This window comes from Monodon monoceros, unplaced genomic scaffold, assembly GCF_005190385.1.
Source record: "Monodon monoceros isolate NGI ecotype Baffin Bay Population unplaced genomic scaffold, NGI_Narwhal_1 Super_Scaffold_22, whole genome shotgun sequence".
Taxonomy (NCBI): Eukaryota; Metazoa; Chordata; class Mammalia; order Artiodactyla; family Monodontidae; genus Monodon; species Monodon monoceros.
The window spans coordinates 11,430,411-11,457,678 of record NW_021703779.1 but is presented as its reverse complement, the minus strand read 5'-3'; the positions used below and the strand labels follow the sequence as shown (position 1 = coordinate 11,457,678).

Below are 27,268 nucleotides of genomic sequence, written 5' to 3'. Positions count from 1 at the left end.
ATGAGACATGCTGAAGAGGTGTCCCTTTGGTTTTTTTTGAACTGTATTTTATTTTTTATACAGCAGTGTCTTATTAGTTATCTATTTTATACATATTAGTATATATATGTCAATCCCAATCTCCCAATTCATCCCCCCGCCCCACAGATGTCACTTATTTTTCATTTATACACTATAGTACCAAACAGAATTATGAAAAAAAAAATCACACTGGATCACACATGATTTTTTATTGAGAATTTCGTCTTATCACAGAGAAATCATAGGCCTTTAGTTACAGTGTCTGAGTAAGAAGCTGCACAGCAAGAACACGGTTACCAAGTGTCATCTGGTTCCTCGTAAGAAAAGCCTGTCAAACTAAATTAGGGAAAGACAAAAAATTTAAAAATTTGTTAAATTCTTGTTAAGTTTATTCAGGGATCTCTGTCATGCTCTCTTTCCTTCCCTGTGGGATTTCTGCCCTTGCTTACGATCTGCATCAGTAGCAATTTCACAGGTTACAAAATGCTATCGATTTTTTTTTTAAGTCAGTCATTTTGACTGATTCAGTTTCTTAAAGGCAAACTCAGATATCTGAACCTTTCCCTGGCTGACAAAAGCAGCAATATGATAATGGTTTGCACAAGAACACAACGTAGGGGATGCCATACCTTTCATCTTTGTCACTAGATGGCAGTGTGTCCACTTGTGAGTCCTCTTTGACCACCTTTTTTGAACTCTGACACAAAGGGGCGGGGAGAAGAATTTTGCAATTAGATGTGGATTCATTTTATTAAACACTTTATGATTTCTCTAAGAACTATTTTTGAAATATATATGTAATTTAAGAGTCTAAAAAAGCAGTGACTTTTAAACTTGACATTTAGCAAGCACATCAGAATAAACTACCTGGAAGGCATTCTCAACACCCATAGTACTTTAGACTTACATCAAATATTACTGTCTTAGGGCTAATGCGTTCAGTATTTGTTCATAGGGCTTTCATTACATTTATTTCTTGTTCTTAAAATAATAGAGACATCCCAACTTTCACAAACTTTGACAAATCAAAATCTCTTCAATCTTTTACCCAAGCAAAAGGGATGACATTTTGTCAGGAGTGTACTGAGGCTCCATGTGAACTCTGGACTATGCTTTTACCTTTGTCCCCAGTGGAGAAGGCAGATCCTTATCCCCCAGGTTTCAAGTAAATCACAGAAGCCCTCGGCACCCACACCCACAGACGCCCGTCCACAGCATCGGCACCTTATCTGTGGTGTCCTGGTCTTGACCCCGTTGGAGGATCTTCATGTACTTCTCTAAAGGATTTTCACTACAGACAGATTTAGATTTGTCTTTCGTTTCCTGAATGCTCATTTCGAATTCTTTTTCCATTTCCATCTTCAACGATTCTTCAATTAGCCTCTGAAACAGGTGAGGGCCAAAATAAGAAATATACAATGACATCTTTTAAAACTTCTAAGGGTTGAAAAATGCACGGTAATATAATCCTGATCCTTTAAGTACAACCTGCATGCCAGAGAACTGTTTCTTTTTTTAACTGAAGTCATTGCTACTATCAAAGGGGGATAAAAACCTGTCATCTCAATGAAGGAAGGGATGAAATCTGCCTCAACTGTCCTGTGTTGTAGACCACATTAACCAGGAGGCCAAGGACCCTCACACGGAGGATTAGTTCACATAAGCCTCAGCAGGCAGGCGAAGTGGCCCGAGTCACCCATCTGGGACCAGAACCAGGGCCAGAAGAGCACCAAAGGCGGAGGGCAGAGGTGCCCCGGAAGCCACCTCCCCGGGGTTCCTTGAGTCCCAGCTAGCCAACCCTGGGAGTCTCTTCTTTCAACCTCATTTGCCACGAGAAGATCAACAGCAAAACAAGGTCCTCCTCGTTTACGAGCCTGTTTTCAGGACCAGATGAGGATGCACACGAATGGGGCTGGCCATGCTACCCTGAACCAGGAAAGGCACGAGGCCTGCATGCCCCGCAGCCGTCCTCAGTGCTCTCCAGCAAAGAAGAGGGTCGGAGGCCACCAGTGGCTTGTTCACTTATCTGCCGCTCCTAGGACTTCAGGACACACGAAGGACTCACCCTCCCAAGAGCAGGGCACTTGCTGCAGGGGGCCACGAAGCGGCTAGGACAGAGAACTCACTGCGCATCCTCACCCTTTCCTGATCCAGCTTTTCTACTTCTTGCCGTTCCCTTTCCAGAGCTTCTTGCCACCCGCTCTGCCTCTGCTCTTCTCCCTGACTTCGTTCCTTTGCTTGTTGTTCCCGTATTGTTTCTTCTTCCTCCTGTTCTCCAAGTGGTTTCTGATCTACACCTAACGAGACAGAAAATAAAGAATCAACAGCTTCCAGCAGCAGATTTTTCAAACAAACGTGGGATCGGCTTTGGCAGGGGCCTTGCCAAGCCCCAGGGAGACCGCGTGATTCTCGGCCGCCTCTGTGCACCTACTTTGAGCAACTGCTCCCCCCTCACGGCCTTCGAGGCTCCAGACCCACTCCCGGCAGCGAGCGCCGCCCACCTCTCACCTCACTGAGATGAGCCCAGGTCATCCTCAGCACCACGACATCCACTGTCCTCCCCTCCGCCCCCATCTCCTCCTTCCTCCATCCTTGCCAAGGCAAGCCCTGCATTTCTGCCTCTGCACTGGTTTCCAAGCCCGCCCCATCCTTAGGATTCTGATGCACACACATCTGTCCCCATTTACTTCCACAGCACTTTTGTCACTCCCCACCCGCCACCCACTCCCACAGAGGCACTCGAGTCTCCTGGGCCCGGAGCACGACAAAACCACCACCCTCCCCGCTTCCCCGCTCGGGCCACCTTGCCGTCACCCCACTTCCTCCGGGCTGATCCCTCCCCGGGGTTTTGGTTAGCACCTCCGTCCTGGTCATCCCCACACGTTCTCTCTCGTCCTGATCTCTCTCCCAGGCCTCACATCCGTGCTGTCAGCGAGGCAGTTCCCTGCCAGTTGCATTCCTGTCCCTTTCACTACGCTCTTCCTACGCTCTGCCCAGCAAGCCACCAGGGCTTATGGCTTCTGCCTCCGGCTCCCACTGCTGTGGTGAGGGTCCTTACCACCAGCTCCTGCACAGCTCCAATACCGGAGTCTACGCTCTCCCCGACACCAGTCGCTCGGCCTTCAAACAACCCCGCTTTGTTACCACCAGTCACTCCCTGAAGGCCAGGATTTGCTGTGCGTCGTCTCTGCTCTGGCAGGGTCCACACCCACGGCAGCCTAGGCCCCGACACCCTGCCTTTTTCTTTCTGCACTGACTTCCTCCCCATCACCACCACTCCTGCACCTGAAACACCCTATCCCCGCGCCAGCACACTCACCAATCCCCGACTCCAGCTGCTCTTGCCTGCTCCCACCCTCGCGTCCGCGGGCTCCCCGACCCGACATGCTCCCTCCCCCGCCACCCCTCCCACAAAACCCTACCTACCCCGCGAGCCCCAACCCAAGCGCACCTGCGTGTCCCCCCAGGGACAGGGAGCCTCTCCAGCGCCATATTCACACGGTATTTCGTGCCTGCCTTGCCCAAAACCCTGTGTATCTTTTTACTCCTTCTATTCCTTCCAGGCGAGGCCCATGCTTTAATTATGTGTCGACTCCCTATAGCCCACAGCACAAGTCCTGGTGCCTCACAGGTTTAATTAAATTCCCGTCCCGCTGATGATTATGCTGACCTTCCTCCTCCAGCTCCAGCCTACAACCTCATTTCTTCCCCCCAAACAATGCTGAGAAACAGACAAACTCGTAGATTCACACCAGAGGACTTTGAACCTCTTTGCCATGCCCTGTTCTACATCACCAACAGAACTGAGCTAGCTTTCCTAATAGGAGAGAGGTAACAATCTTCTCTGTCCCTTGATCCTGGCCATGAACTTGAACACCAGAGGCGGCAGCTGGTCATATCCACAGGCAGAAATGCAACCTTCTGCCTCCCTGCTGGGGGAGAAGGGTCACTCCCAAATGGTGTCGCTTTCTCACATGGAACAGGGACCTCAGATAGGAATGCTGTTTGGTGCCAATTAAAAAAGTTAAAGAAGGAAGAAAAAAGGGCTCCTTCTTTGCCGTGGGGTGTACTTTGTGGCTGCAGAGTGGCATACAAAAACCTCTTGGACAAAAACCTCTTTGGATTAAGAGTTAAAAAAAAAAAAAAAAAAAAGAAGCTTTTCCACTGGGCACCTCAAAGATACCAAGTTTCAGCCTTTTCATTTCTTTGGGCCCAGATGCAGAGGTCACATGAACAGCAGAGAATTTCTCAATGATCAAAATGTAGCCACACTACTTAATAATCATTTTAAAAGCCATTATTATAATCTCCATTCCATCTCAGAGGCAGAACACCTATCTACTCAGTTGGTTTTCCTTATTCTAGTATTTTTATTTTTTTTTGTGGTACGCGGGCCTCTCACTGCTGTGGCCTCTCCCGTTGCGGAGCACAGGCTCGGGACGCGCAGGCTCAGCGGCCATGGCTCACGGGCCCAGCCGCTCTGCGGCATGTGGGATCTTCCCGGACCGGGGCACGAATCCGTGTCCCCTGCATCGGCAGGCGGACTCTCAACCACTGTGCCACCAGGGAAGCCCTATTCTATTATTTTTATTCCCATCTCTGCCAGACGGCTGCCCATCAGGTCCGCTCTCGGGTGGCCACCATTCCTACTCAGTACCCATCCGACTGGAGGTCCTTGGTGATGGCTTGCTGACCATCCCACCCTTTCACTAGAAGCTCTGTGAAGCAGGGACTTGGGCTGGTTCACTGCTGAATTCCCAGCCTCCATGAAAGTGCCCAGCACAGAAAAAGCTCTTGATCAAGCTGCCCTGAAAGAGTGCTTTCCAGAATGATTTACGTGGGAATCAGCAAAATCAACCCTCTCAAAAATCTCTTGCTTCTATCAGCAACTCACATATTCCTGAGTACCGTGACTTCAAACAAACTGCTTACAAGAGGCTCTATGTAGGTTTGGGGGATGATGTTCTCCGAATGTTTGCAAACGACTAGTAGGTGGTTTTACTTGAGGAATTGCCAGTGTAAGGCTTCAGCACTTTGGTCCAAGGAGAAAAGGACCTGGCTATTGGCCAAGCCCGGAACCAAAGCTCCCACCTCCCCCTCCACAGGCTGCTAAGGGAAGGGGGGAGTCTGGAGAAGGGAGAGGGAGAGACAAAGTGGGCCAGACAAGTGAAGTCTGATGATCACTTTTCCTCCAATACCATCAGCTTTTCTGAAGACTGAAATATAAAGGGTTAACTTTCCTAATTTTTAAGGCATGAAGGAAGCAAAGAGACAGAAAGAAAAATAATATTAATTATTATTATTAACATATCTCATTAGTTAAAGAAAAACTTACTTGGGTACTGATAAGAGACACGTCTGGCAGGCACAGTGGCTGCAGCACCGTCCACATGAGGCACGTTGCCAGCAGGATGGAGGCCGTCCATCTCAAACTGCCTCGGCACGTTCCCTGCATCTACATGAGGTGCAAACGAGTCCCCCATGAGTCCTTCACAGCAGCAGCAAGAGAAGGGAGGGTGGGGATAACTCCTTGCTGAGCATTTAAGTTTCAGACAAAGCAACTGGGCCAGCTCTTTCCTTACAGGATTCTAGGAAGTCAGCCTAGCCACTTGCCAATGTATCTGTTTCTCAAAGCATTCTTACGAGATTCATTTACAAATTCAATTTGTTACCCAGTAGGAAAATCAATCCAGTGACAGAAGAATTCACCTGGCTTGGCACATAATCATTTGAATTCTATTTAAATATCAATGATTTAACAAAGTTAATGAAGTTGGTTACAAAGACTTGGTAAAACATACTAAGCCCTTTCATTTACCTGTTCAAAATACTATACACTCGGACTTGAGGATGAAGCTCACAAGGCAAACAATACGTTAATATACAAATATAAAGACTTCCTGGGGGATTGGATCAAGATGGTGGACGAGTAGGACATGGAGCTCACCTTCTCCCACAAATACATCAAAAATACATCTACACGTGGAACGATTCTCACAAAACATCAACTGAACACTGGCAGAGAACCTCAGACTTCCAAAAGGGTGAGGAAAACGCCAGGTGAGTGGGTAGGATAAAAGAAAAAAGAAAGAAAAAGAAAAGAAAGAGCTAGAAAGGAATCGGGACAGAACCTGCGCCCGTGGGAAGGAGCTGCAAAAAAGGAAAGGTTTCCGCACCCTGGCAAGTCCCCTCACTGGTGGGGAGATCAGCTGGGAAAGAGGGGGAGCTTCAAAGACTTGGAGGAGAGCACAGCAACCGGGTTGTGGAGGGCAAAACAGAGACCTGCACAGATGGCTGGTGCTGCCACCCGGCACCCCTCAGCCTGCTGGGGTGGTTGGGGGCTAGGTGCTGAGGCTCAGGCTTCAGAGGTCAGAACCGGGGAGATAGCCTGAGGGCGCTCGGGTGTGGTGTGTCACAACTGGGGGAGTATGGGAAGAAGCCTGGCCAGATAGGCAAGGCGCCATTGTTGGGGGACGTGCAAGGAGAGGAGCGGGACCACCATAGGAGCTTCTCTCTCCATGCGCACTCTCAGGTGGCAGGGCACCGCTTACACAAGCTCTGGGGGCGGGTGCAACCACTGCCACTGCCGAGGATCCCACAACCGGGCACCAATCACTGCCCCCGCCCTCCTGGGAGGATGCGTGGGCTGCACACCTGCACAGCCCCTATCACAGGGATAACAACCAGCACACACTGAGGAAAGAGACGGTAAGCATCCAAGCCAAAAACGGCCCTCACGCAAAAAGAATACTAAACTCACACAAGCTACACAGGGACGTTTTTGCATATAAATAGCGCTCCAAGACCACAGTAGATAACTGTTTCTCCTAAATTCACAGAGTAAGAGAAATATAAGTAAAATGCAGAAGCAGAGGGACCACTCCCAGGTAAAAGACCAAGAGAATTCCCCTGAAGGAACAAACAGTGAAACAGACCTCTTCAGTCTAACAGACACTGAGCTAAAAAAAAGAAAGAAAAGAAACTACTGAAGGAATTAAGAAAGGCTATCAACAGAAATGTGGATAACTATAAAAAGGAACTAGAAACTATAAGGAGGAGCTAAGAAAAATTAGAAAATTCATTTGCCAAGACTAAAGGGGAGCTAAAGGCAATGAATACCAGAATGAATAATGAAGAAACAATAAATGATCTGGAAGACAGAATAATGGAAATTACACAATCAAAACAGCAGACAGAAAACCAAATGAAAAAACAAAGCAATGTAAGAGACCAATGGGATAATATAAAGCAGGTCAATCTACCCATAATGGGGATTCCAGAAGGAGAAGAAAGAGAAAAGGGGATAAAAAATATATTTGAAGAAACTATGGCTGAAAACTTGCCAAGCCTAAAGAAGCAGATATCTACATAAGGAAGCACAGAGAGTCCCAAATAAGGTAAACGCAAAGTAGACCTATACCAAGACATATTATAATAAACATGGCAAAAGTTAAAGAGAGAATTCTAAAGGCAGCAAAAGAAAAACAAAGATTAAAAAATTAAAAGATTAAAAGATAATTAAGATTTAAAAAAATCTTAAAACAAAGATTAATTAAAAGGGAACCCTCCCATAAGGCTATCAGCTAATTTTTCTAAAGAAATGCTGCAGGCCAGAAGTGAGTGGCAAAATATATTCAAAGTCTTGAAATGGGAAAATCTGCAACCTAGAATACTCTACCCAGCAAGATTATCATTTAGAAGAGGAGGAGAAATAAAGAATTTCTCAGACAAACAAAAAGAAAACAGCAATACTAAACCTATCTGAAAAGAAATATTGAAAGGTCTTCTCTAAATAGAAAAGAAACAAAAAGATACAGGAAGGACGAAATCACTATTGGAAAGTAAATCACTTAAATTAGCCAGTATATATAGATCAAAAAGAAAAAATCAAAAGCCAATTTGTGAAAGCGACAATAAAACAAGGAACAGCAAAAGGATAAACATGAAGACGTAAAAAAAAGGACATCAAAACCATAAAAGGTGGGGAAGGAAAGTAAGAAAATGTAGACTTTTTTAAGAATGTGTTTGGGCCTATATGACTATCAGTCTAAAACAAGCAGATACAGGAAGGGGTTCACATACTTGAAAAACAGGGCAACTGCAAGTCAAAAACATACAATAGATTCACAAAAACCAGAAAGAAAACACAAGCATAAAGGGAAATCCTCAAACCACAAAAAGGAACAAAGAAGAAACATAGAATCAACTGGAAAACAAGATTTAAAATGGCAATAAAAACATATGTATCAATAAGTACCTTAAATGTCAATGGACTGAATGCTCCAATAAAAAGACACAGGACTTCCCTGGTGGCGCAGTGGTTAAGACTCCGTGCTCCCAATGCAGGGGGCCCAGGTTCAATCCCTGGTCAGGGAACTAGATCCCACAGGCATGCTGCAACTAAGAAGCCCACCTGCCGCAACTAAGGAGCCAATGTGCTGCAACTAAGACCCAGCACTACCAAATAAATAAATTAATTAATTTTAAAAAAAACAACCACAGTGGCAGACTGAATTAAAAAACAAGAGCCTACAATATGCTGCCTACAAGAGACCCACCTTAGCGCAAGGGACACACATAGATGGAAAGTGAGGGGATGGAAAAAGATATCATGCAAACGGAAATGACAAGAATGCAGCAGTTGCAATACTCATAACAGACAAAATAGACTTTAAAACAAAGATCATAAAGAAACATAAAGAAGGACACTATATAATGGTAAAAGGATCAATACAAGAAGAGGCTTTTACACGCATCAACACATATGCACGTAATATAGGAGGCACCCAAATACATAAAACAAATACTAACAGACATAAAGGGAGAAACTGATGGGAATACAATAGTAGTAGGAGATTTTAACACACACTAACATCAATGGACAGATCTTCTAGACAAGATCAATGAGGCAACAGAGGTCCTAAATGATACAGTAGAAAGGTTAGAATTAATTGATATTTTCAGAACATCACATCCAAGAAAAAGAACAGAATATGCATTCTTTTCAAGTGCACATGGACCATTCTCTAAGACTGACCACATACTAGGGCACAAAACTAACCTCAACAAATTTAAGCGTACAGAAATTATTTCAAGCATCTTCTCTGACCACAACAGCATGAAACTAGAAATCAAGCACAGAAAAATAAATGAGAAAAAAATGAGTACACAGAGACTAAACAACATGGTTACTAAAAAACCAATGGGTCAATGAGGAAATCAAAAAGAAAATTAGGGACTTCCCTGGTGGTCCAGTGGTTAAGACTCTGCATGCCCAATGCAGGGGGCCTGGGTTCGATCCCTGGTCAGGGAACTAGATCCCGTGTGCCGCAACTAAAGATCCCACATGCTGCAACGAAGATCCCACACACGGTAACAAAGATGCCACGTGCCACAACCAAGACTTGGCACAACCAAATAAATTAATAAACGAATATTTTTTTTAAAAAAAGAAAAATTAAAAATACCTTGAGACCAATGGCAATGAAAACACAACCATACAAAATCTATGGGACACAGCAAAAGCAGTTCTTGGAGGGAAGTGCATAGCGATACAGGCTTTCCTCAAAAAAAACAAACAAACAAAATCTCAAATAACCTAATATGCCACCTCAAAGAATTAGAAAAAGAACAAACAAAACTGAAAGTCAGCGGAAGGAAGGAAATAATAAAGATCAGGGAGGAAATGAATAAAGTAGAGATTTAAAAAACAATAGAAAAAAATCAGTAAAAACAAGAGCTGGTGCTTTTAAAGGGTAAACAAAATTAACAAACCTCTGGCCAGGCTCACCAAGAAGAGAAGAGAGAGAATCCAAATAAACAAAATAAAAAAATGGAAAAGGAGAAATCTCAACTGATACTTCAGAAATACAAAAACCCGTAAGACAATACTATGAACAATTATATGCCAACAAATTCAACAATGTAGAAGAAACGGACAACTTTCTAGAAACATGCAGCCCACCAAAATGGAATCAAGAAGCAATAAATAATGTGAACAGACCAATCACTAGAAGTGAAATAGAATCCGTAGTCAAAAAACTTCCTACAAACAGAAGTCCAGGACCAGATGGCTTCACACGCAAATTCTACCAAACATACAAAGATGAACTTATACTGATTCTTCTCAAACTCTTCCAAAAACTTGAGGAGGGAACACTCCCAGACATTCTACGAAGCCACCATCACCCTGACACCAGGGACAAACCAGACACAGACACCACCAAGAAGGAAAATTACAGGCCAATATCTTTGATGCATGCAGATGCAAAAATCCTCAACAAACTATTAGCAAACCAAATCCAACAACACATAAAAAAGATCATACACCACGACCAAGTGGGATTCATCCCAACTTCACAAGGATGGTTCAACATATGCAAATCAATCAATGTGATACACCACATCAACAAAAGAAAAGACAAAAACCACATGGTCATCTCAATAGATGCAGAAAAAGCATCTGACAAAATTCAACATCCATTCATGATAAAAACTCTCACCAAAGTGGGTATAGAGGGAGCATCTCTCAACATAATAAAAGCTATCTATGACAAACCCACAGCCAATGTGATACCCAATGTAACACCCAAAAGCTGAAAGCCTTTCTGCTAAAATCTGGAACAACTCAAGGATGCCCACTCTCACCTCTTCTATTCAACATAGTACTGAAAGTCCTAGCCACAGCAATCAGACAAGACAAAGAAATAAAAGATATCCAAATTGGAAGGGAAGAGGTAAAATGGTCACTATATGCAGATGACATGACACTATGTTCAATATATAGAACACCCTAAGGACTCCACACAAAAACTACTAGATCTAATAAATGAATTCAGCTAAGTAGCAGGAAACAAGATTAACATTTGGAAATCTGTTGCCTTTCTTTACACTAACAATGAAATAACAGAACGGGAATGTAAAAAAACAATACCTTTTAAAATGGCACCAGAACCCAAAAAACAAAAAAACCGAGGAATAAACATGACCAAGGAAGTGAAAGACTTATACACTGAGAACTACAAAACATAAATAAGGAAATTAAAGAGGATTCAAAGAAATAGGAAGATATCCCATGCTCTTGGATTGGAACAATGTTGTTAAAATGGCCATATTACCCAAAGCAACCTACAGCTTTAATGTGATCCCTATCAAATGACCCATGACATTTTTCACAGAACTAGAACAAGTAATTCTAAAATTTACATTGAACCATAAAAGACCCAGAATTGCCAAAGCAATCCTGAGGCAAAAAAACAAGGCAGGAGGCATTTCCCTCCCAGACTTCAGACAGTACTACAAAGCTACAGTAATCAAAACAGCATAGTACTGGCACAAAAACAGACATATGGATCAATGAAACAGAACAGAGCCCAGAAACAAACCCATACACTTATGGTCAATCTTTGACAAAGAAGGAAAGAATATACAATGGGAAAAAGACAGTCTCTTCAGCAAGTGGTGTTGGGAAAGTTGGACAGCTGCATGTAAATTAATGAATTTAGAACACACCATCTCACCATACACAAAAATAAACTCAAAATGGGTTAAAGATTTAAACATAAGACATGACACCATAAAAATCCTAGGAAAAATCCTAGGGAAAACATTTTCTGACATAAATTGTAACAATGTTTTTTAGGTCAGTCTCCCAAGGCAATAGAAATAAAAACAAAAATAAACAAATGAGACCTAATCAAACTTTTAAGCTTTTGCACATCAAAGGAAACCATAAACAAGATGAAAAGACAACCCTCAGAATGGGAGAAAATATTTGCAAGTGATGCGACTAACAAGGGCTTCATCTCCAAAATATACAAACAGCTCATACAACTCGACAACAAAAGAACAAACAACACAATCAAAAACTGGGCTGAAGACCTTAATGGACATTTCTCCAAGGAAGACATACAGATGGCCAGTAAAGAAAAGATGCTCTAGATGCAAAGATTCTTAACAAAACTTTAGCAAATTGAATGTGACAATATGTAAAAAGGGTACAGTGTTGGGAAAAGAGCCAGGAAGCCTGGGTGCCTAAACTGAATGAGCCGGGAAAGTGAGCTGAGATCTGAGAAGTAAAGGGAACTAGATCAAGAGGGCCAGAGTGCATGTTCCAGATCACCTGACTTAATTGGTTTTATTTATTTATTTATTTTGGCCACAGCATGTGGGATCTTAGTTCCCCAACCAGGGATGGAACCTGTGCCCCCTGCATTGGAAGCACAGACTCTTAACCACTGGACCGCCAGGGAAGTCCCATGACTTAATTGGTTTTAATGGCCCTGAACTGAACGGGTAATACTAATGGTGATAATTTGAGACCCCTTTATAGGCAAAAAGGGAAGATTTGTGGGGACAGTGAATACCACAGAGAGAAATGGTAACCTCAGCGTAAGGACCTGGACTTTTAATCTGAGTGGGATACTTGAGAAGCCAGTATAGGGTTTTGAGAAGAGGAGTGATATATCATTATTGGACTGTGTTTTAACACTCTATTTTGTTGAGAACATATTTTAGTAGAGTAAGGACAGAATCAGGTAGACCAAATAATATGTAAATCAAAGTATTCTGTAAATTATAAGTTAAATATTAATGAATCACCTATTGGGATAATTTATAAAAAAAAAAAGAAAAGATGCTCAACATCACTAATTATCAGAGAAATGCAGATCAAAACTACAATGAGGTACCATCTCACACCACTCAGAATGGCCATCATTAAAAAGTCTACAAATAATAAATGCTGGAGATGGTGTGGAGAAAAGAGAACTCTCCTACACTGTTGTGGGAATGTAAGTTGTTGCAGCCACTATGGAAAACAGTATAGCAGTTCCTTAGAAAACTAAACATAGAATTACCATATGGTCCAGCAATCCCACTCCTGGGCATATACCCAGACAAAACTCGAATCGAGAAAGATATATGCACCCCTATGTTCATAGCAGCACTATTCACAATAGCCAAGACAAGGAAACAACCTAAATGTCCATCGCCAGATGAATGGATAAAGAAGATGTGGTACATATATACAATGGAACACCACTCAGCCCTAACAAGGAACAAAATGATGCCATCTGCATCAACATAGATGGACCTAGAGGTTATCATACTAAGTACGTCAGAAAGAGAAAGACAAAGTCCATATGATATCACTTGAATGAGGAATCTAAAATATGGCACAAAGGAACCTATCTATGAAACAGAAACAGACTCACAGACATAGAGAACAGACTTGTGGTTGCCAAGGGGGAAGGCGGGAGGGAAAGGGATGGACTAGAAGTCTGGGGTTAGTAGATGCAAACTATTACATTTAGAATGAATAAACAACAAGGTCCTACTGTAGAGTACAGGAAACTATATCCAATCTCCTGGGATAAACCATAATGGAAAAGAATATTAAAAAAATGTATATATGCATATAATTGAGTCACTTTGCTGTACAGGAGAAATTACCTCCACATTGTAAATCAACTATACTCCAATAAGAAAAAAAAAAGACTTCCCAATATAACACAGGGAAGAGAGCCAATACTCCTAATAACTATAAATGGAGTATAACCTCTAAAAATTCTGAGCCACTATATTGTACATAGTAACTTCTATAATATTGTACATCAACTGTACTTCAATAAAAAAAGAATGTTATATAAACTAGTTACTATAGTATGTAATCTTAGGATTGATTTTTCTCACTAAGCTAATTCCGTGCAGATCCATGCAAACTGTTGCATGTATCAACAGTCTGTTTCACTAACTGCTGAGTGGTAGTTCACGGTATAGATTTGCCATCATCTGTTTAACCATTCACTAATTGAAGGATACCTGGGTTGTTTCAAGTTTCTGGCTATCATGAATAAAGCTTCTATAACCAAAAAAAAACCAAGACTTGCCAAGCCGGAAAGAACCCCAGAGCTGGTTGACTCTACATCCTTATTTTAGACTGTTCTACCTCGGAGCCTCCTGCTTCAGTATAAGGCAGGGCCAAAGTCAGGACACCAGTTTCTAGACTCTTAACCTAATTTTTTTTTTTTTTTTTTTTTTTTTTGCAGTACGCGGGCCTCTCACTGTTGTGGCCTCTCCCGTTGCGGAGCACAGGCTCTGGACGCCCAGGATCAGCAGCCATGGCTCACGGGCCCAGCCGCTCCACGGCATGTGGGATCTTCCCGGACCGGGGCAGAACCTGTGTCCCCTGCACTGGCAGGCGGACTCTCAACCACTGCACCACCAGGGAAGCCCTTAAGCTAATACTCTTTTACCTCCATTCTCTAACTAAGAAAGGGTTTTCTCAATCTGAGGCAATTGATGGAATCAGTATAATTCAAAAAAAAAATTAATAACTTTTTCACATTCCATAAAAGAGGAAAAAAAAGCAAATTTTAAGAAGTCACTTATTTTAAACCTGAGGCAATCCTAAACTTCATAAATTAAGGATTCACTTATGGGCTTAGCTCCGACTTTGCAATTAGTTATCCTGAAATTTTTAATAAATGGAACTCAGAACCTGAAAATCTTTCTGATACAAAAACGAGGCACTGTATCTGTATGTGTGGTTTTATCATAAAATGAGTGTCCTAATTTGTAACTGCTTTATTTTTTATAACAATGGGTATGTTTTGCCAAAACTGAACTTTCTACATTTTGAACTTATAAAAACAAGTATTAATATTTAAACTTACATTCAAAAGACGGTTCAAATTCCTCATGATCCTCAAAAGCTAGCTTGTCCAGATTTAAAAATTCACTTTTGTCTTGAAGTTCTGTTTCTCTTTGATAAAGACTGGATGGAAAGAATAAAATTCAAGAATGTGAAGCTTTAATAATATAAGACACTAGAGCACAGGGTGATGAAAAAGCCTTTTGTGACTCAAGAAAATGCTTTAGATAATTAATTTTTCGTGCACTCATAGAGAATAAGAGCTATGGTGCACTGGGCGCTCTCCACGCACCAGGCATCATTCCAAACAGTTAATATACTTTAACTCAGTCACTCCTCCAGACCACCTCATGCTGTGAGGTAGGTACTACCACTGTTAACAAAGAATAACGCTGCACTCTCAAGGCTGTTCCTAGAAGGAATTTTTTTTTTTTAAAAGAACTATAAAAAAATTTTGACAAGTTTTTGAAAAGCTGTGCACACCTTTAGCATGAGCCAGCTAAAGATGCAACACACCACAGTGTCCTACCTTGGCCCATGTGTGTCCTGCCTCTCCTCTTGGCTTTAGCACAGAAGGAGTGATATAAAAAATATTACATACTTGAGGACCAGGACAGGCACATGTGGCAGTTTTCAACTCTGTACAGTAGAACTGCATCAACACATAGATGCCTAGGCCTGAGCCCAGAACGAAGGAGTCAGAATCTCCTGCCATGGGGACTGGGCACAGGCAGGAGTCCCCCATGTGACTCGAATCCCAGCCTGCCCCTCCCTCCCCCGAGCTTCTCAACACACCCACCGCATCCTGCTTCAGCCATCATATCCTAGGACCCACTACCACTTTCGAATTTATTTCAATGATTTACAAAGTGGAACCTTATTTGCTTATATTTAAATGCCTAAATATCTGTGACTTTTTAATGATGTATGAAACTATTTTAAGTTTACACTGAATTTATTTGCTTTTGCAGAGTCTGTACATCTGTTTTATCTTTATAAACCAAGTCTATTCATGGAACTATGCAAATGCTTATTAATACCGTAGTACATATTCTTCTTTTTTTTTTTTGCGGTACACAGGCCTCTCACTGTTGTGGCCCCTCCCGTTGCGGAGCACAGGCTCCAGACGCACAAGCTCAGCAGCCATGGCTCCGCGGCATGTGGGCTCTTCCCGGACCAGGGCACGAACCCACGTCCCTTGCATCGGCAGGCAGACTCTCAACCACTGTGCCACCAGGGAAGCCCATCCATAGTATATATTCTATACATCAAGTTTAGCAAACGAGTAAAAATTACTCATTTGCTAAAAGGAGTGTTTTTTCCCCCAGGTAATTCAGATGATTCTCAAAGATCACACATCTCACAATCTGACTGCAAATTCTATACTGCCACATAGTCTTTAATATCACCTAGAAGACCCAAACATGCCATGACCGAGATCATAGGCAGCAACCAGCCTTGGCAGAGGCTGGGCAGAAGGCGGTACATACCCAGCCTTCTGCTCCGCAGGGCTGGAGAGTGAGTGCACAGAGAGGCTGTACCTGGACTCGGCAGGTGAAGGCTGTGGCGTTCTGTCGGGACAGGGGACAGTGGCCGGGGACTGGCCCAGACCTACAAGGCAGGAGGAACCAGGGCGAGTATGTTACAGATTGTGTGGAGAAGACAGCAGTGTGGTTTCTAAAGAATTCTATTACTTTGAAAATGAATTCTATCATCCTTGCACACAGTGGAGTTGTGTAAATGATCCACAGAACTGACAATTCAGGCACCTGAATGAAACCGCAGCGGTAACAAGAAAACACATGAAACTAACCGGCAGCCAAGGCAAAGCCAGTGCCAGTCTCTGAGCACCTTTCTGTGCCGAGCAATACGCCGGCACTTGACGCTCTGTCCCACGGCCTCCCACACCAACTGCGACTCGGGGCAGACGCCGTGGTTCCCCAGAAGCCCGCGGTTCAAAGGCAGGGCTCTCCTGGGCCCGGCTCCCACGGCCTGCTGCTGTGCTGGCTGCGCTCCTGCAGTCCTCATCCTGGGCCGATGAGGACCAACCCACCCACATCCAGAGCATCCCCAACCCCTGTGGCAGTAGCTTACCTTCCAGGTACATCTCACTATCAAGGCTTCTCCTTGCTTTGGGGAGGGGAGTGGAGGAGAGGCGTCTGGAGGCCGTGTCCTTGTGTGACCTTGAGGCTGTGCTGCCTGGCACGTCAGGTGCCTCACTCTCGTCCCCTCTGTGCGCATTAAACAGAGGCTGCTGAGAGGCAACTCTGTCCTCTGCAAAAACACACCTCTCAGGAGCACCTGCAGGGGCGTTCTTGAGAGCTCTCAGCAGGTGCAGGGTGGGCAGGCTCCTGTTTGCCGATGGGCTCTCGGCGGGACACCGACTGACCCTTCGATGGTAGTTTTGGAAAGCTTTTTCCAAGCGCTCGGCCTCTTGCTCCAGCTCTCTCACCCTTGCCGTGGTATTGGCTACAAACTCAAGGTCGGAATCGGGGGAACTACTCTCTGTGCTGGCATTTGGGTAACTGGGGATCTGTGGTATAACTGGGCCCGCCATCAGTTCATCTTGTCTCAGAGGATTTTTCAAGAAATCCCCGCTTATGTCGTCATCACGAGGTCCCTCCTTGCCACTCATTAACCCACTGATGGAGTGATGTAACAAAGACTGCTTCGTGTTGCGGTACACTTCATTCTCCAGAGCTACGGGTTACAAACAGACAGACAGTGTGAGACAGGAAGGGAAAAGGTGGAGAATCAAATTAAAATTTATTGAGAATTTCTTTTCTGAAAAATCAAAGTAATAAGGGCAAACTGGCACATTAAACAGTTTGTGGAGGGAGCAATCAAGATGGTGGAAGAGCAGGACATGGAGCTCACCTCCTCCCACAAATACATCAAAAATATATCTACATGTGTAATGATTCTCACAGAATATCTACAGAACGCTAGCAGAAGACCTCAGACATCTGAAAGAGCAAGAAAATCTCCATGCAACCAGGTAGGACAAAAGAAAGAAGAAAAAAAAAGAAAGAAAGAAAGTGAGAAAGGAATCGGGACAGGACCTGCACCCTGGGAGGGAGCTGTGAAAGAGGCCAGGTTCCTGCACCCCAGGAAGTCCCTTCACCGGCACGGAGATCAGCCGGGACAGACAGAGAGCTTTGGAGGAGAACGCAGCAACCAGTTCGCAGCAGCTAGGATGGAGAGAGACCTGCACAAGAGGTCTGTGCCACCACCCTGTACTCCCCAGCCTGAGATGTGCGTCCGCCAGTGTGGGCCGGGGCTGGGTGCTGAAGCTCACGCTTCGGAGATCAGACCCAGGGAGAGGACTGGGGTGGGCTGCGTGGAAACAGCCTGAAGGAGCTGAAGTCTGATGCAACCACACCTGAGGGTGTAGGCAGAGGAAGCCAGGTGCCACTGTTTGGGGGGTGAGCGAGGGGAGGGGAGGGGTGGGGCCCACCACTGCAGCCTTTTTCGCTGTGCACGCTCTAAGGCAGCAGGACACCACCTACAGGAGCTACAGGAGCAGTCTCCAGCTGCCACCACCACTGCCCTCCCAGACTCCAGGAGTGGTCGCAAGCCACCACAGCTGCCTTCCCAGGCCCCAGGAGCAGTTGCAAGCTGCCTCTGCTCCCACTGTGTGCTCCAGGGGTGCACGAGACCCCACTGCTGCCGAGAACTCCAGGACTGGGCAGCAGCTGCCGCGTCTGCACACCCCCTCGATCAAGGGGATAACGACCAGCACACATTGAGGAAAGAGGCGACAGGCATCCATACTAAAAACGGCTCTCATGCCAAAAAATATGAAATCCACAGATGCTACACAGGGATAATGCCACATATAAATAGCCCTCTAAGACCACAGTAGATAACTGATTCTCCTAAACTCACAGAATAAGAGAAATATAAGTAAAATGAAGAAGCAGAGGAACCACTCCCAGTTAAAAGACCAAGAAAATTCCCCTAAAAGAACAAACAATGAAACAGATCTCTTCAGTTTATTAGACACCAATTTCAAAAAGGAGATGAGGAGGGCTTCCCTGGTGGCGCAGTGGTTGAGAGTCCGCCTGCCGATGCAGGGGATGCGGGTTCGTGCCCCGGTCCGGGAAGATCCCACATGCCGCGGAGCAGTTGGGCCCGTGAGCCATGGCCGCTGAGCCTGTGCGTCCGGAGCCTGTGCTCCGCAACAGGAGAGGCCACAACAGTGAGAGGCCCGCGTACCGCAAAAAAACAAAACAAAACAAAAAAAAGGAGATGAGGACAATACTGAAGGAATTAAGAAAGGATATCAACAAAAATGCAGAGTACTGTAAAAAGGAACTAGAAACTATAAAGAGGAACCAAGAAAAATTAGAAAACTCATTTGCCGAGACGAAAACTGAACTAAAGGCAATGAATAGTAGAATGAATAATGCAAAAGAACAGGCAATTCCCTGGTGGTCCAGTGGTTAGGACTCTGCGCTTTCACTGCCGAGGGTGCAGGTTCAATCCCTGGTCAGGAAACTAAGATCCTGCAAGCTGTGCAGCATGGCCACAACAAAACAAATAATGCAGAAGAAAGAATAAATCATCTGGAAGATAGAATAATGGAAATCACCCAATCAGGACAGCAGACGGAAAGCAAAATGAAAAAAATAAAAATGAAACCAATATAAGAGAACTATGGGACAATATAAAGTGTGCCAATCTATGCATAATAGGGATTCCAGAAGTGGAAGAAAGAGAAAAGGGGATCAAAAATGTATTTGAAGAAACTATGGCTGAAAACTTCTCAAACCTCAAGAAGTAAACAGATATCCAGGTGCAGGAGGCACAGAGGGTCCCAAACAATGTAAACCCAAAGAGAGCTGTAGCAAGACATATTATAATAAAAATGGTAAAAGTTAAAGAGAAGATGCTAACAGCAGCAAGAGAAAAACAAGGAGTTAATTACAAGGGAACCCCCATAAAGCTATCAGCTGACTTCTTTACACAAACACTGCAGGCCAGAAGGGAGTGGCGAGGGATTGATTCAAAGTCCTGAAAGGGAAAAATCTGCAACCTAGGATACTCTACCTAGCAAAATTATCATTTAGAGTACAAGGAGAGGTTAAGAATTTCTCAGACAAGTGAAAACTAAAAGAATACAGCAACACTAAACCTATCCTAAAGGAAACATTGAAAGGTCTTCTCTAAATAGAAAAGAGGAAAAAGCAAATCGACTAAATAAGCCAGTACACAGATTAAAAAAGAATCAAAAAATTTCTGTGAAATGACGATAACCACAATGAACAGCAAAAGAATGAATATAAAGATGTAAAAGGGGACATCAAAATCTTAAAATGTGGGGGAGGAGATCAAGAAAATGTAGATTATTTTTTCATTTCCTAGAATGCGTTTCAGCCTATATGGCTACCAGTCTAAGGCAAGTAGATACAGAATGGGGTTAACATACTTGAAAACGGGGTAAGCACAAATCAAAAACATACAACAGATTCACAAAAAAACAAAAACAAGAGAACATAAGCATAATACAAAAGAAAATCATCAAACCACACAAGGAAAAAACAAAAACAAATGGACAAATATAAAATCAATGGGAAAACAAGGCTTAAAACTGCAATAAATACGTATCTATCAATAATCATCTTAAGTGTAAACAGACTGAATGCTCCAATCAAAAGACACAAAGTGGCAGATTGGATTAAAAAGAAAACAAGAGCCTACAATAGGCTGACTACAAGAGACCCACTCTAGGGCAAAGGACACACATAGATTGAAAGTGAGGGTATGTAAAAAGATATTTCATTCAAACGGAAATGACAAGAAAGCAGGGGTTGCAATACTCACATCAGACAAAATAGACTTTAAAACAAAGGCCATAAAGAAAGATAAAGGAGGGCACTATACAATGATAAAAGGATCAATACAAGAGGATTTTACAGACATGAACATATATGCACCTAATACAGGAGGACCCAAATACATAAAACAAATACTAACAGACATAAGGGAGAAAGTGACAAGAATAATAGTAGGAAACTTTAACATCCCACTCACATCAATGGATGGATCTTGTAGACAAAAAAAAAAAAAATCAGTAAGGCAACAGAGATACTAAACAACACAACAGTTAGACTTAACTGATAGTTTCAGAAAACTACATCCAAAACAAAACAAAAAGAAAACCAGAACACACATGCTTCACAAGTGCACATGGAACATTCTCTAGGATTGACCACATACTAGGGCACAAAAAAAGCCTCAACAAATTTAAGAGTACAGAGATTATCTCAAGCATCTTTTCTGACTACAATGGCATGAAACTAGAAATCAACCACAGAAAAAGAAATGAGAAAAAACGATTACATGGAGACTAAACAACATGCTACTAAAAAAGCAACGGATCGGGCTTCCCTGGTGGCGCAGTGGTTGAGAGTCCGCCTGCCGATGCAGGGGACGCGGGTTCGTGCCCCGGTCTGGCAGGACCCCATGTGCTGTGGAGCGGCTGGGCCCGTGAGCCATGGCCACTGGGCCTGCGCGTCCGGAGCCTGTGCTCCGCAAACGGGAGAGGCCACAACAGTGAGAGGCCCACATACCGCCAAAAAAAAAAAATAAAAAAAAAGCAATGGATCAGTGATGAAATCAAAGAGGAAATTAAAAAATACCTCGAGACAAATGACAATGAAAACAGAACCATAAAAAATCTATGGGACATAGCAAAAGCAGTTCTTAGAGGGAAGTTCATAGTGATACAGGCCTTCCTCAAAAAAAAAAAACAAAAAAAACAAAAAAAAACGAGAAAAGTGTCAAATAAAAAACCTAACCTACCACTTAAAAAAATTAGAAAAAGAAGAACAAATAAAACCTAAAGTCACCAGAAGGAAGGAATAATAAAGATGAGAGAGAAAATAAATAAAATAGAGATTAAAAAAATAGAAAAAGCCAATAAAACCAAGAACTGGTTCTATGAAAGGGTAAACAAGATTGACAAACCTCTGGCCAGGCTCACCAAGAAGACAGAGAACCCAACGAAACAAAATAAAGAAAGGAAAAAGGAGATATAACAACCAATACCACAGAAATACAAAAAACCCTAAGGGAATACTATGAACAATTATATGCTAACAAATTTGACAACCTAGAAGAACTGGACAACTTTCTAGAAACATATAGCCCACCAAAATGGAATCAAGAAGAAATAAAGAATTTCAACAGACGGATATTAGAAGTGAAATAGAATCTGTAGTCAACAAACTCCCTACAAACAGAAGTCCAGGACCAGATGGCTTCACTCACAAATTCTACCAAACATACAAAGAAGAACTTATACTGATCCTCCTCAGACTCTTCCAAAAATTTGAGGAGGAGGAAACACTCTCAAAGACATTCTATTAAGCCACCATCACCCTGATACCAAAACCAGACAAAGACACCGCCAAAAAAGAAAACTTCAGGCCAATATCTCTGATGAATATAGATTCAAAAATCCTCAACAAACTATTAGCAAATCGAATCCAACAACACATACAAAGATCATACACCACGACCAAGTGGGATTCATCCCAACTTCACAAGGATGGTTCAACATACGCAAATCAATCAATGTGATATACCATATCAACAAAAGAAAAGACAAAAACCACATGGGCATCTCAATAGATGCAGAAAAAGCATCTGACAAAATTCAACATCCATTCATGATAAAAACTCTCACCAAAGTGGGTGTAGAGGGAGCATGTCTCAACATAATAAAAGCTGCTTATGACAAACCCACAGCCAATGTAATACTCAACAGTGAAAAGCTGAAAGCCTTCCTGCTAAAATCTGGAACAACTCAAGGATGCCCACCCTCACCCCTTCTATTCAACATAGTACTGAAAGTCCTAGCCACAGCAATCAGACAAGACAAAGAAATAAAAGGTATCCAAATTGAAAGGGAAGAGGTAAAATGGTCACTATATGCAGGTGACATGATACCATATACAGAAAATCCTAAAGACGCCACACAAAAACTACCAGAACTGATAAACGAATTCAGCAAGGTAGCAGGATACAAGATTAACATACAGAAATCTGTTGCATTTCTTTACACTAACAAAGAAATAACAGAAGGGAATGTAAAAAAACAATACCTTTCAAAATCACACCTCAAAAAATAAAATACTTAGGAATGAACCTGACCAAGGAGGTGGAAGACTTATACGCTGAGAATTATGAAACATTAGTAAAGAAAACTGAAGATGACTCAAAGAAATAGAAATGATAGCCCATACTCTTGGACTGGAAGAATGTTGTTAAAATGGCCATACTACGCAAAGCAATCTACAGATTTAATGCGATCCCTATCAAATGACCCATGACATTTTTCACAGAACTAGAACAAATAATCCTAAAATTTATATAGAACCATAAAAGACCCAGAATTGCCAAAGCAATCCTAAGGCAAAAACACAAAGCAGGAGGCATTACCCTCCCAGACTTCAGACAATACTACAAAGCTACAGTAATCAAAACGGCATGCTATTGGGACAAAAACAGACATATGGATCAACGGAACAGAATAAAGAGCCCAGAAATAAACCCACACACCTATGGTCAATTAATCTTCGACAAAGAAGGCAAGAATATACTTATACAATGGAAAAAGGACAGACTCTTCAGCAAGTGGTGTTGGGAAAGTTGGACAGCTACATATAAATTGATGAAGTCAGAACACACCCTCTCACGATACACAAAGTAAACTCAAAATGGCTTAAAGACTTAAACATAAGACATGACACCATAAAATATGTAGAAGAGAACACAGGCAAACCATTCTCTGACATAAATCGTACCAATGTTTTCTTAGGTCAGTCTCCCAAGGCAATAGAAATAAAAGCAAAAATAAACAAACAGGACCTAATCAAACTTACAAGCTTCTGCACAGCAAAGGAAACCATAAAATAAAAGCCAACCCACAGAATGGGAGAAAATATTTGATAACGATGCAACCAACAAGGGCTTAATTTCCAAAATATACACAGAGCTCATATAGTTCAACAAGAAAAAAACAAACAACGGAATCAAAAAATTGTCAGAAGACCTATGTAGACATTTCTCCAAAGAAGAAATACAAATGGCCAATAGGCACATGAAAAGACACTCAACATCGCTAATCATTAGAGAAATTCAAATCAAAACTACAATGAGGTACCACCACACACCAGTCAGAATAGCCATCATTAAAAAATCTACAAAGAACAAATGCTGGAGAGGGTGTGGAGAAAAGGGAACCCTCCTACACTGTTGGTGAGAATGTATATTGGTACAGCCATTATGGAAAACAGTATGGAGGTTCCTCAGTAAAGTAAAAATAGAATTACCATATGATCCAGTAATCCCACTCCTGGGCACGTATACAGACAAAACTCTAATCCAAAAAGGTATATGCACCCATAAGTTCACAGCAGCACTATTTACAAGAACTAAGACATGGAAACCTAAATGTCCATCAACAGATGGATGGATAAAGAAGACGTGGTACACACACACACACACACACACACACACACACACACACACACAATGGAATATCACTCAGCTGTAAAAAAAAAAAAAAAAAAGAACAAAATAATGCCACTTGCAGCAACATGGATGCAACTAGAGAATATCACACCAAGTGAAGTAAGTCGGAAAGAGAAAACAAATACCATGTGATACCACATGTGGAATCTAAGATGTGTTCAATTGTGTCACATTTACGAAACAGAAAGACTCATGGACAAAGAGAACAGACTTGTGGTTGCCAAGAGGGAGGGAGTTGGGGGAGGGATGGAATGGGAGGTTGGGGTTATTAGCAGATATAAGCTATTACATATAGAATGGATAAACAACAAGGTCCGACTGTATAGCACAGGAAACTATATTCAGTATCCTATGATAAACCATAATGGAAAATAATATCAAAAAGAATATATATATACACGTGTAACTGAATCACTCTGCTGTACAGCAGAAATTAACATTGTTAATCAACCATACTTCAATAAATAAAAATAAAAAAATAAAATAGTTTGTGAAAGCACAGTCATAACAGTAATTATTAACATTTACTTGAGAGTTCATGTGTACCAGCTACTGCTTCATATGCCTTCATTCGTAACGCATGTTATTATTTCACAATCCATTATGCACGACCTTGAAATCTAAAAGCTTTGAGAACTGAAAAGGTATTTACAATGTATTAGGGGACAAAGCCTAACCAGACTTGAACTCATGTGGTTGAAAAATCTGACCTGAGCTGATATAAACCCATTTATAATCTTTAATTATTTCACCCAGCATGAATGTTCACACATTTGACTTCAAAATAATGAACGCGTCGCACTACAGGATGCCGCCCCCGAACTCCCAGGGCTGCGGCAAAATCCACTGCATACGGCCTGAGTCTCAGATAAGGAGGACATGCGGTCAGGTCACCACTGTGGGCCCAGAACTCTCACGGCTCCCATGCCATGGATGGGGGACTGCGGCTGAATCCCCCAGTTAGCGAGGCATCGAGCCACTGCGCTGGCCTAATGCAAAGCCAGTAAATGTGACCACTCCTCTCCTGCAAAGCCACCTTGATGATGCCATGGGACAGATGCTTGTGATGCCTATGTTCCAGAAGCTTCCAACCTCATTAAACTATTTCTAATGACAGGAGCTTGGTACAGGTTTCAGCTGTGAGCAGTTTGGCAAAGGCAGAATTGTGGAGAGAAAATGAGGAACGGGAAAGAGTAGAGATGAGTAAAGAGACCACAATAAAAGTGGCGTGGTGAGAAGGGGCCAAGGGCCTGAGTGGGAAGAAGGAACTGAGGAAGGCTCAAAATCATGAACACTCAGGAACTTCCACTGAGCTTGGAAGCAGCTAAAGGAAGTGTCTAAGCCTCGGAACACTTGTTATGAAGGAGGAGGGGCAGATGTCACGCATCCACAGGAAGACATAGTAATCAGATGGTAGCAGTGGCCATCTCCCCAGTGTTTCATATGCCCCAGGCACTGTACTGGAGCCAGTCACCTTTCCCCTTCGTCCTCCATGGCACAGAAGGTATTATTATCCTCATTACAAAGGGGGCAACTGAGGCCCAAGGAAGTTAAAAGCAACATGTCCAAGGCCAAACAACTAACTTCAAAATTGGGGTACAAAACAAATTTTCTGATTCCAGCGGCAGCCCTCTTTCTGCCAGGGCACTCTGCTTCTCCCACAGGTATATACACCTGTCAAGGAGCATATAAAACCACTGAAGAGTAGACTGCTCTTATTATCAGGGTAGCAAATAAAACAGGAAAACCTAGGTCCAGGAAGAATTTGGGGGCCTCTGTATCACTACCACACCTTTCCTATCTGGGGTATGAGGCTCCCCCAAGCATGGGGCACCTGTGAAAGCAAGTCACTTCAGCTGATGACCTGGCTGGTATCCGTGAAATGGACAGGGAGTTTGACTTCTAAGATGGCCCATGGCTCTATGGCTTTACCTCTACTATGAGAATTACTAAAAATTCAATGAGTAACAATTATTACATTTCCACAAATGTCACAAGTTTTACACACACACACACACATACACACACACACACACACAGGTTAAAAATGTCTCTAACCTATCTGAGTTTGTTTCAGTTGCAATTTTAAATCGGTAACCTGCACAGTTAACCTCTTGACAGAAGCATCGTATTCTAATATCTGGGCCTTCAGCTGGGCAGAGTGCTCAATCTGCAGAGAATTAGAGAAGAAAAAAAAATCAACATAAAACAAATCACAGCTCACTTCAAAGGGAACAATTCTCTCATTGGGCTTATTCTCTCTTTTTCTTTTGCCAATTCTGAGCAGCTTTATACCCGTAACCCACAGGGTCCCTTTAAAATGACGACCGATGACGCAAGTTTCCATTTCTTCTTACATGCACGTCAGAGCAGCTACTCCAGGGCATGGGAAGACACCAGAGAGAGGGCAGCAGTATTTCCAAGTCACAGGGTGAGCATCGAGACACTTCCTCTGTGGGCACCATCAGGACTTGGAAAATTTTGTGAGTTTGCTTGCCTCTGGATTTTGTGACTATTATGAATGTAGAGTCACATGACCACTGGACAGTTCTCTCAGAGGAGGAAGGACACCCTTTAGCACCTTAAGGGATATCTGATGTTAAAATAAATCCCACTCACAGCAGTGTGGCATGTGCCAAGTTCACACGTCTATGCAGTGGACTGGCCTGACCCCTGGGTGCTCAAGGAGAAATACTCACTTCACTTTGTAGTTTTTGTTGCAGAGCTTGTTTCTGGGTTTCAAACTCCTTATGCTCCAAGGTGATAGCATTTTCTGCTTTCTGTAATTCTTTCTGAAAAATCAGCAGTTTAGGAGATGGCTGAGCTATGCCTAAGAAGGTAGAAGAGCCTGGTCGTTACCAACCTGAAGTGTTCTCATTTCGCTTGACATTTTTTTTTTTTTTTTTTTTGCGGTATGCGGGCCTCTCACTGCTGTGGCCTCTCCCGTTGTGGAGCACAGGCTCCGGACGCGCAGGCTCAGCGGCCATGGCTCACAGGCCTAGCCGCTCCACGGCATGTGGGATCTTCCTGGACCGGGGCACGAACCCGTGT

The 27,268-nt window shown here is 42.9% G+C and overlaps 1 protein-coding gene across 1 annotated transcript; it reads right to left on the bottom strand.

Moving 5' to 3' along the window:
• Positions 1-222: 222 nt before the first annotated feature.
• On the bottom strand, positions 223-27,179 carry LOC114905992 (oral-facial-digital syndrome 1 protein-like). The gene is made up of 9 exons (XM_029240419.1): positions 26,917-27,179; positions 26,276-26,387; positions 16,769-17,374; positions 16,165-16,285; positions 14,697-14,797; positions 5,357-5,476; positions 2,161-2,318; positions 1,246-1,404; positions 223-718 (listed from the first exon to the last, which is right to left on the bottom strand). Exons 3-9 carry the CDS (start codon positions 17,307-17,309, stop codon positions 566-568), a joined length of 1,353 nt encoding a protein of 450 aa, XP_029096252.1. The 5' UTR covers positions 17,310-17,374; positions 26,276-26,387; positions 26,917-27,179; the 3' UTR covers positions 223-565.
• Between the last annotated feature and the right edge of the window lie 89 nt (positions 27,180-27,268).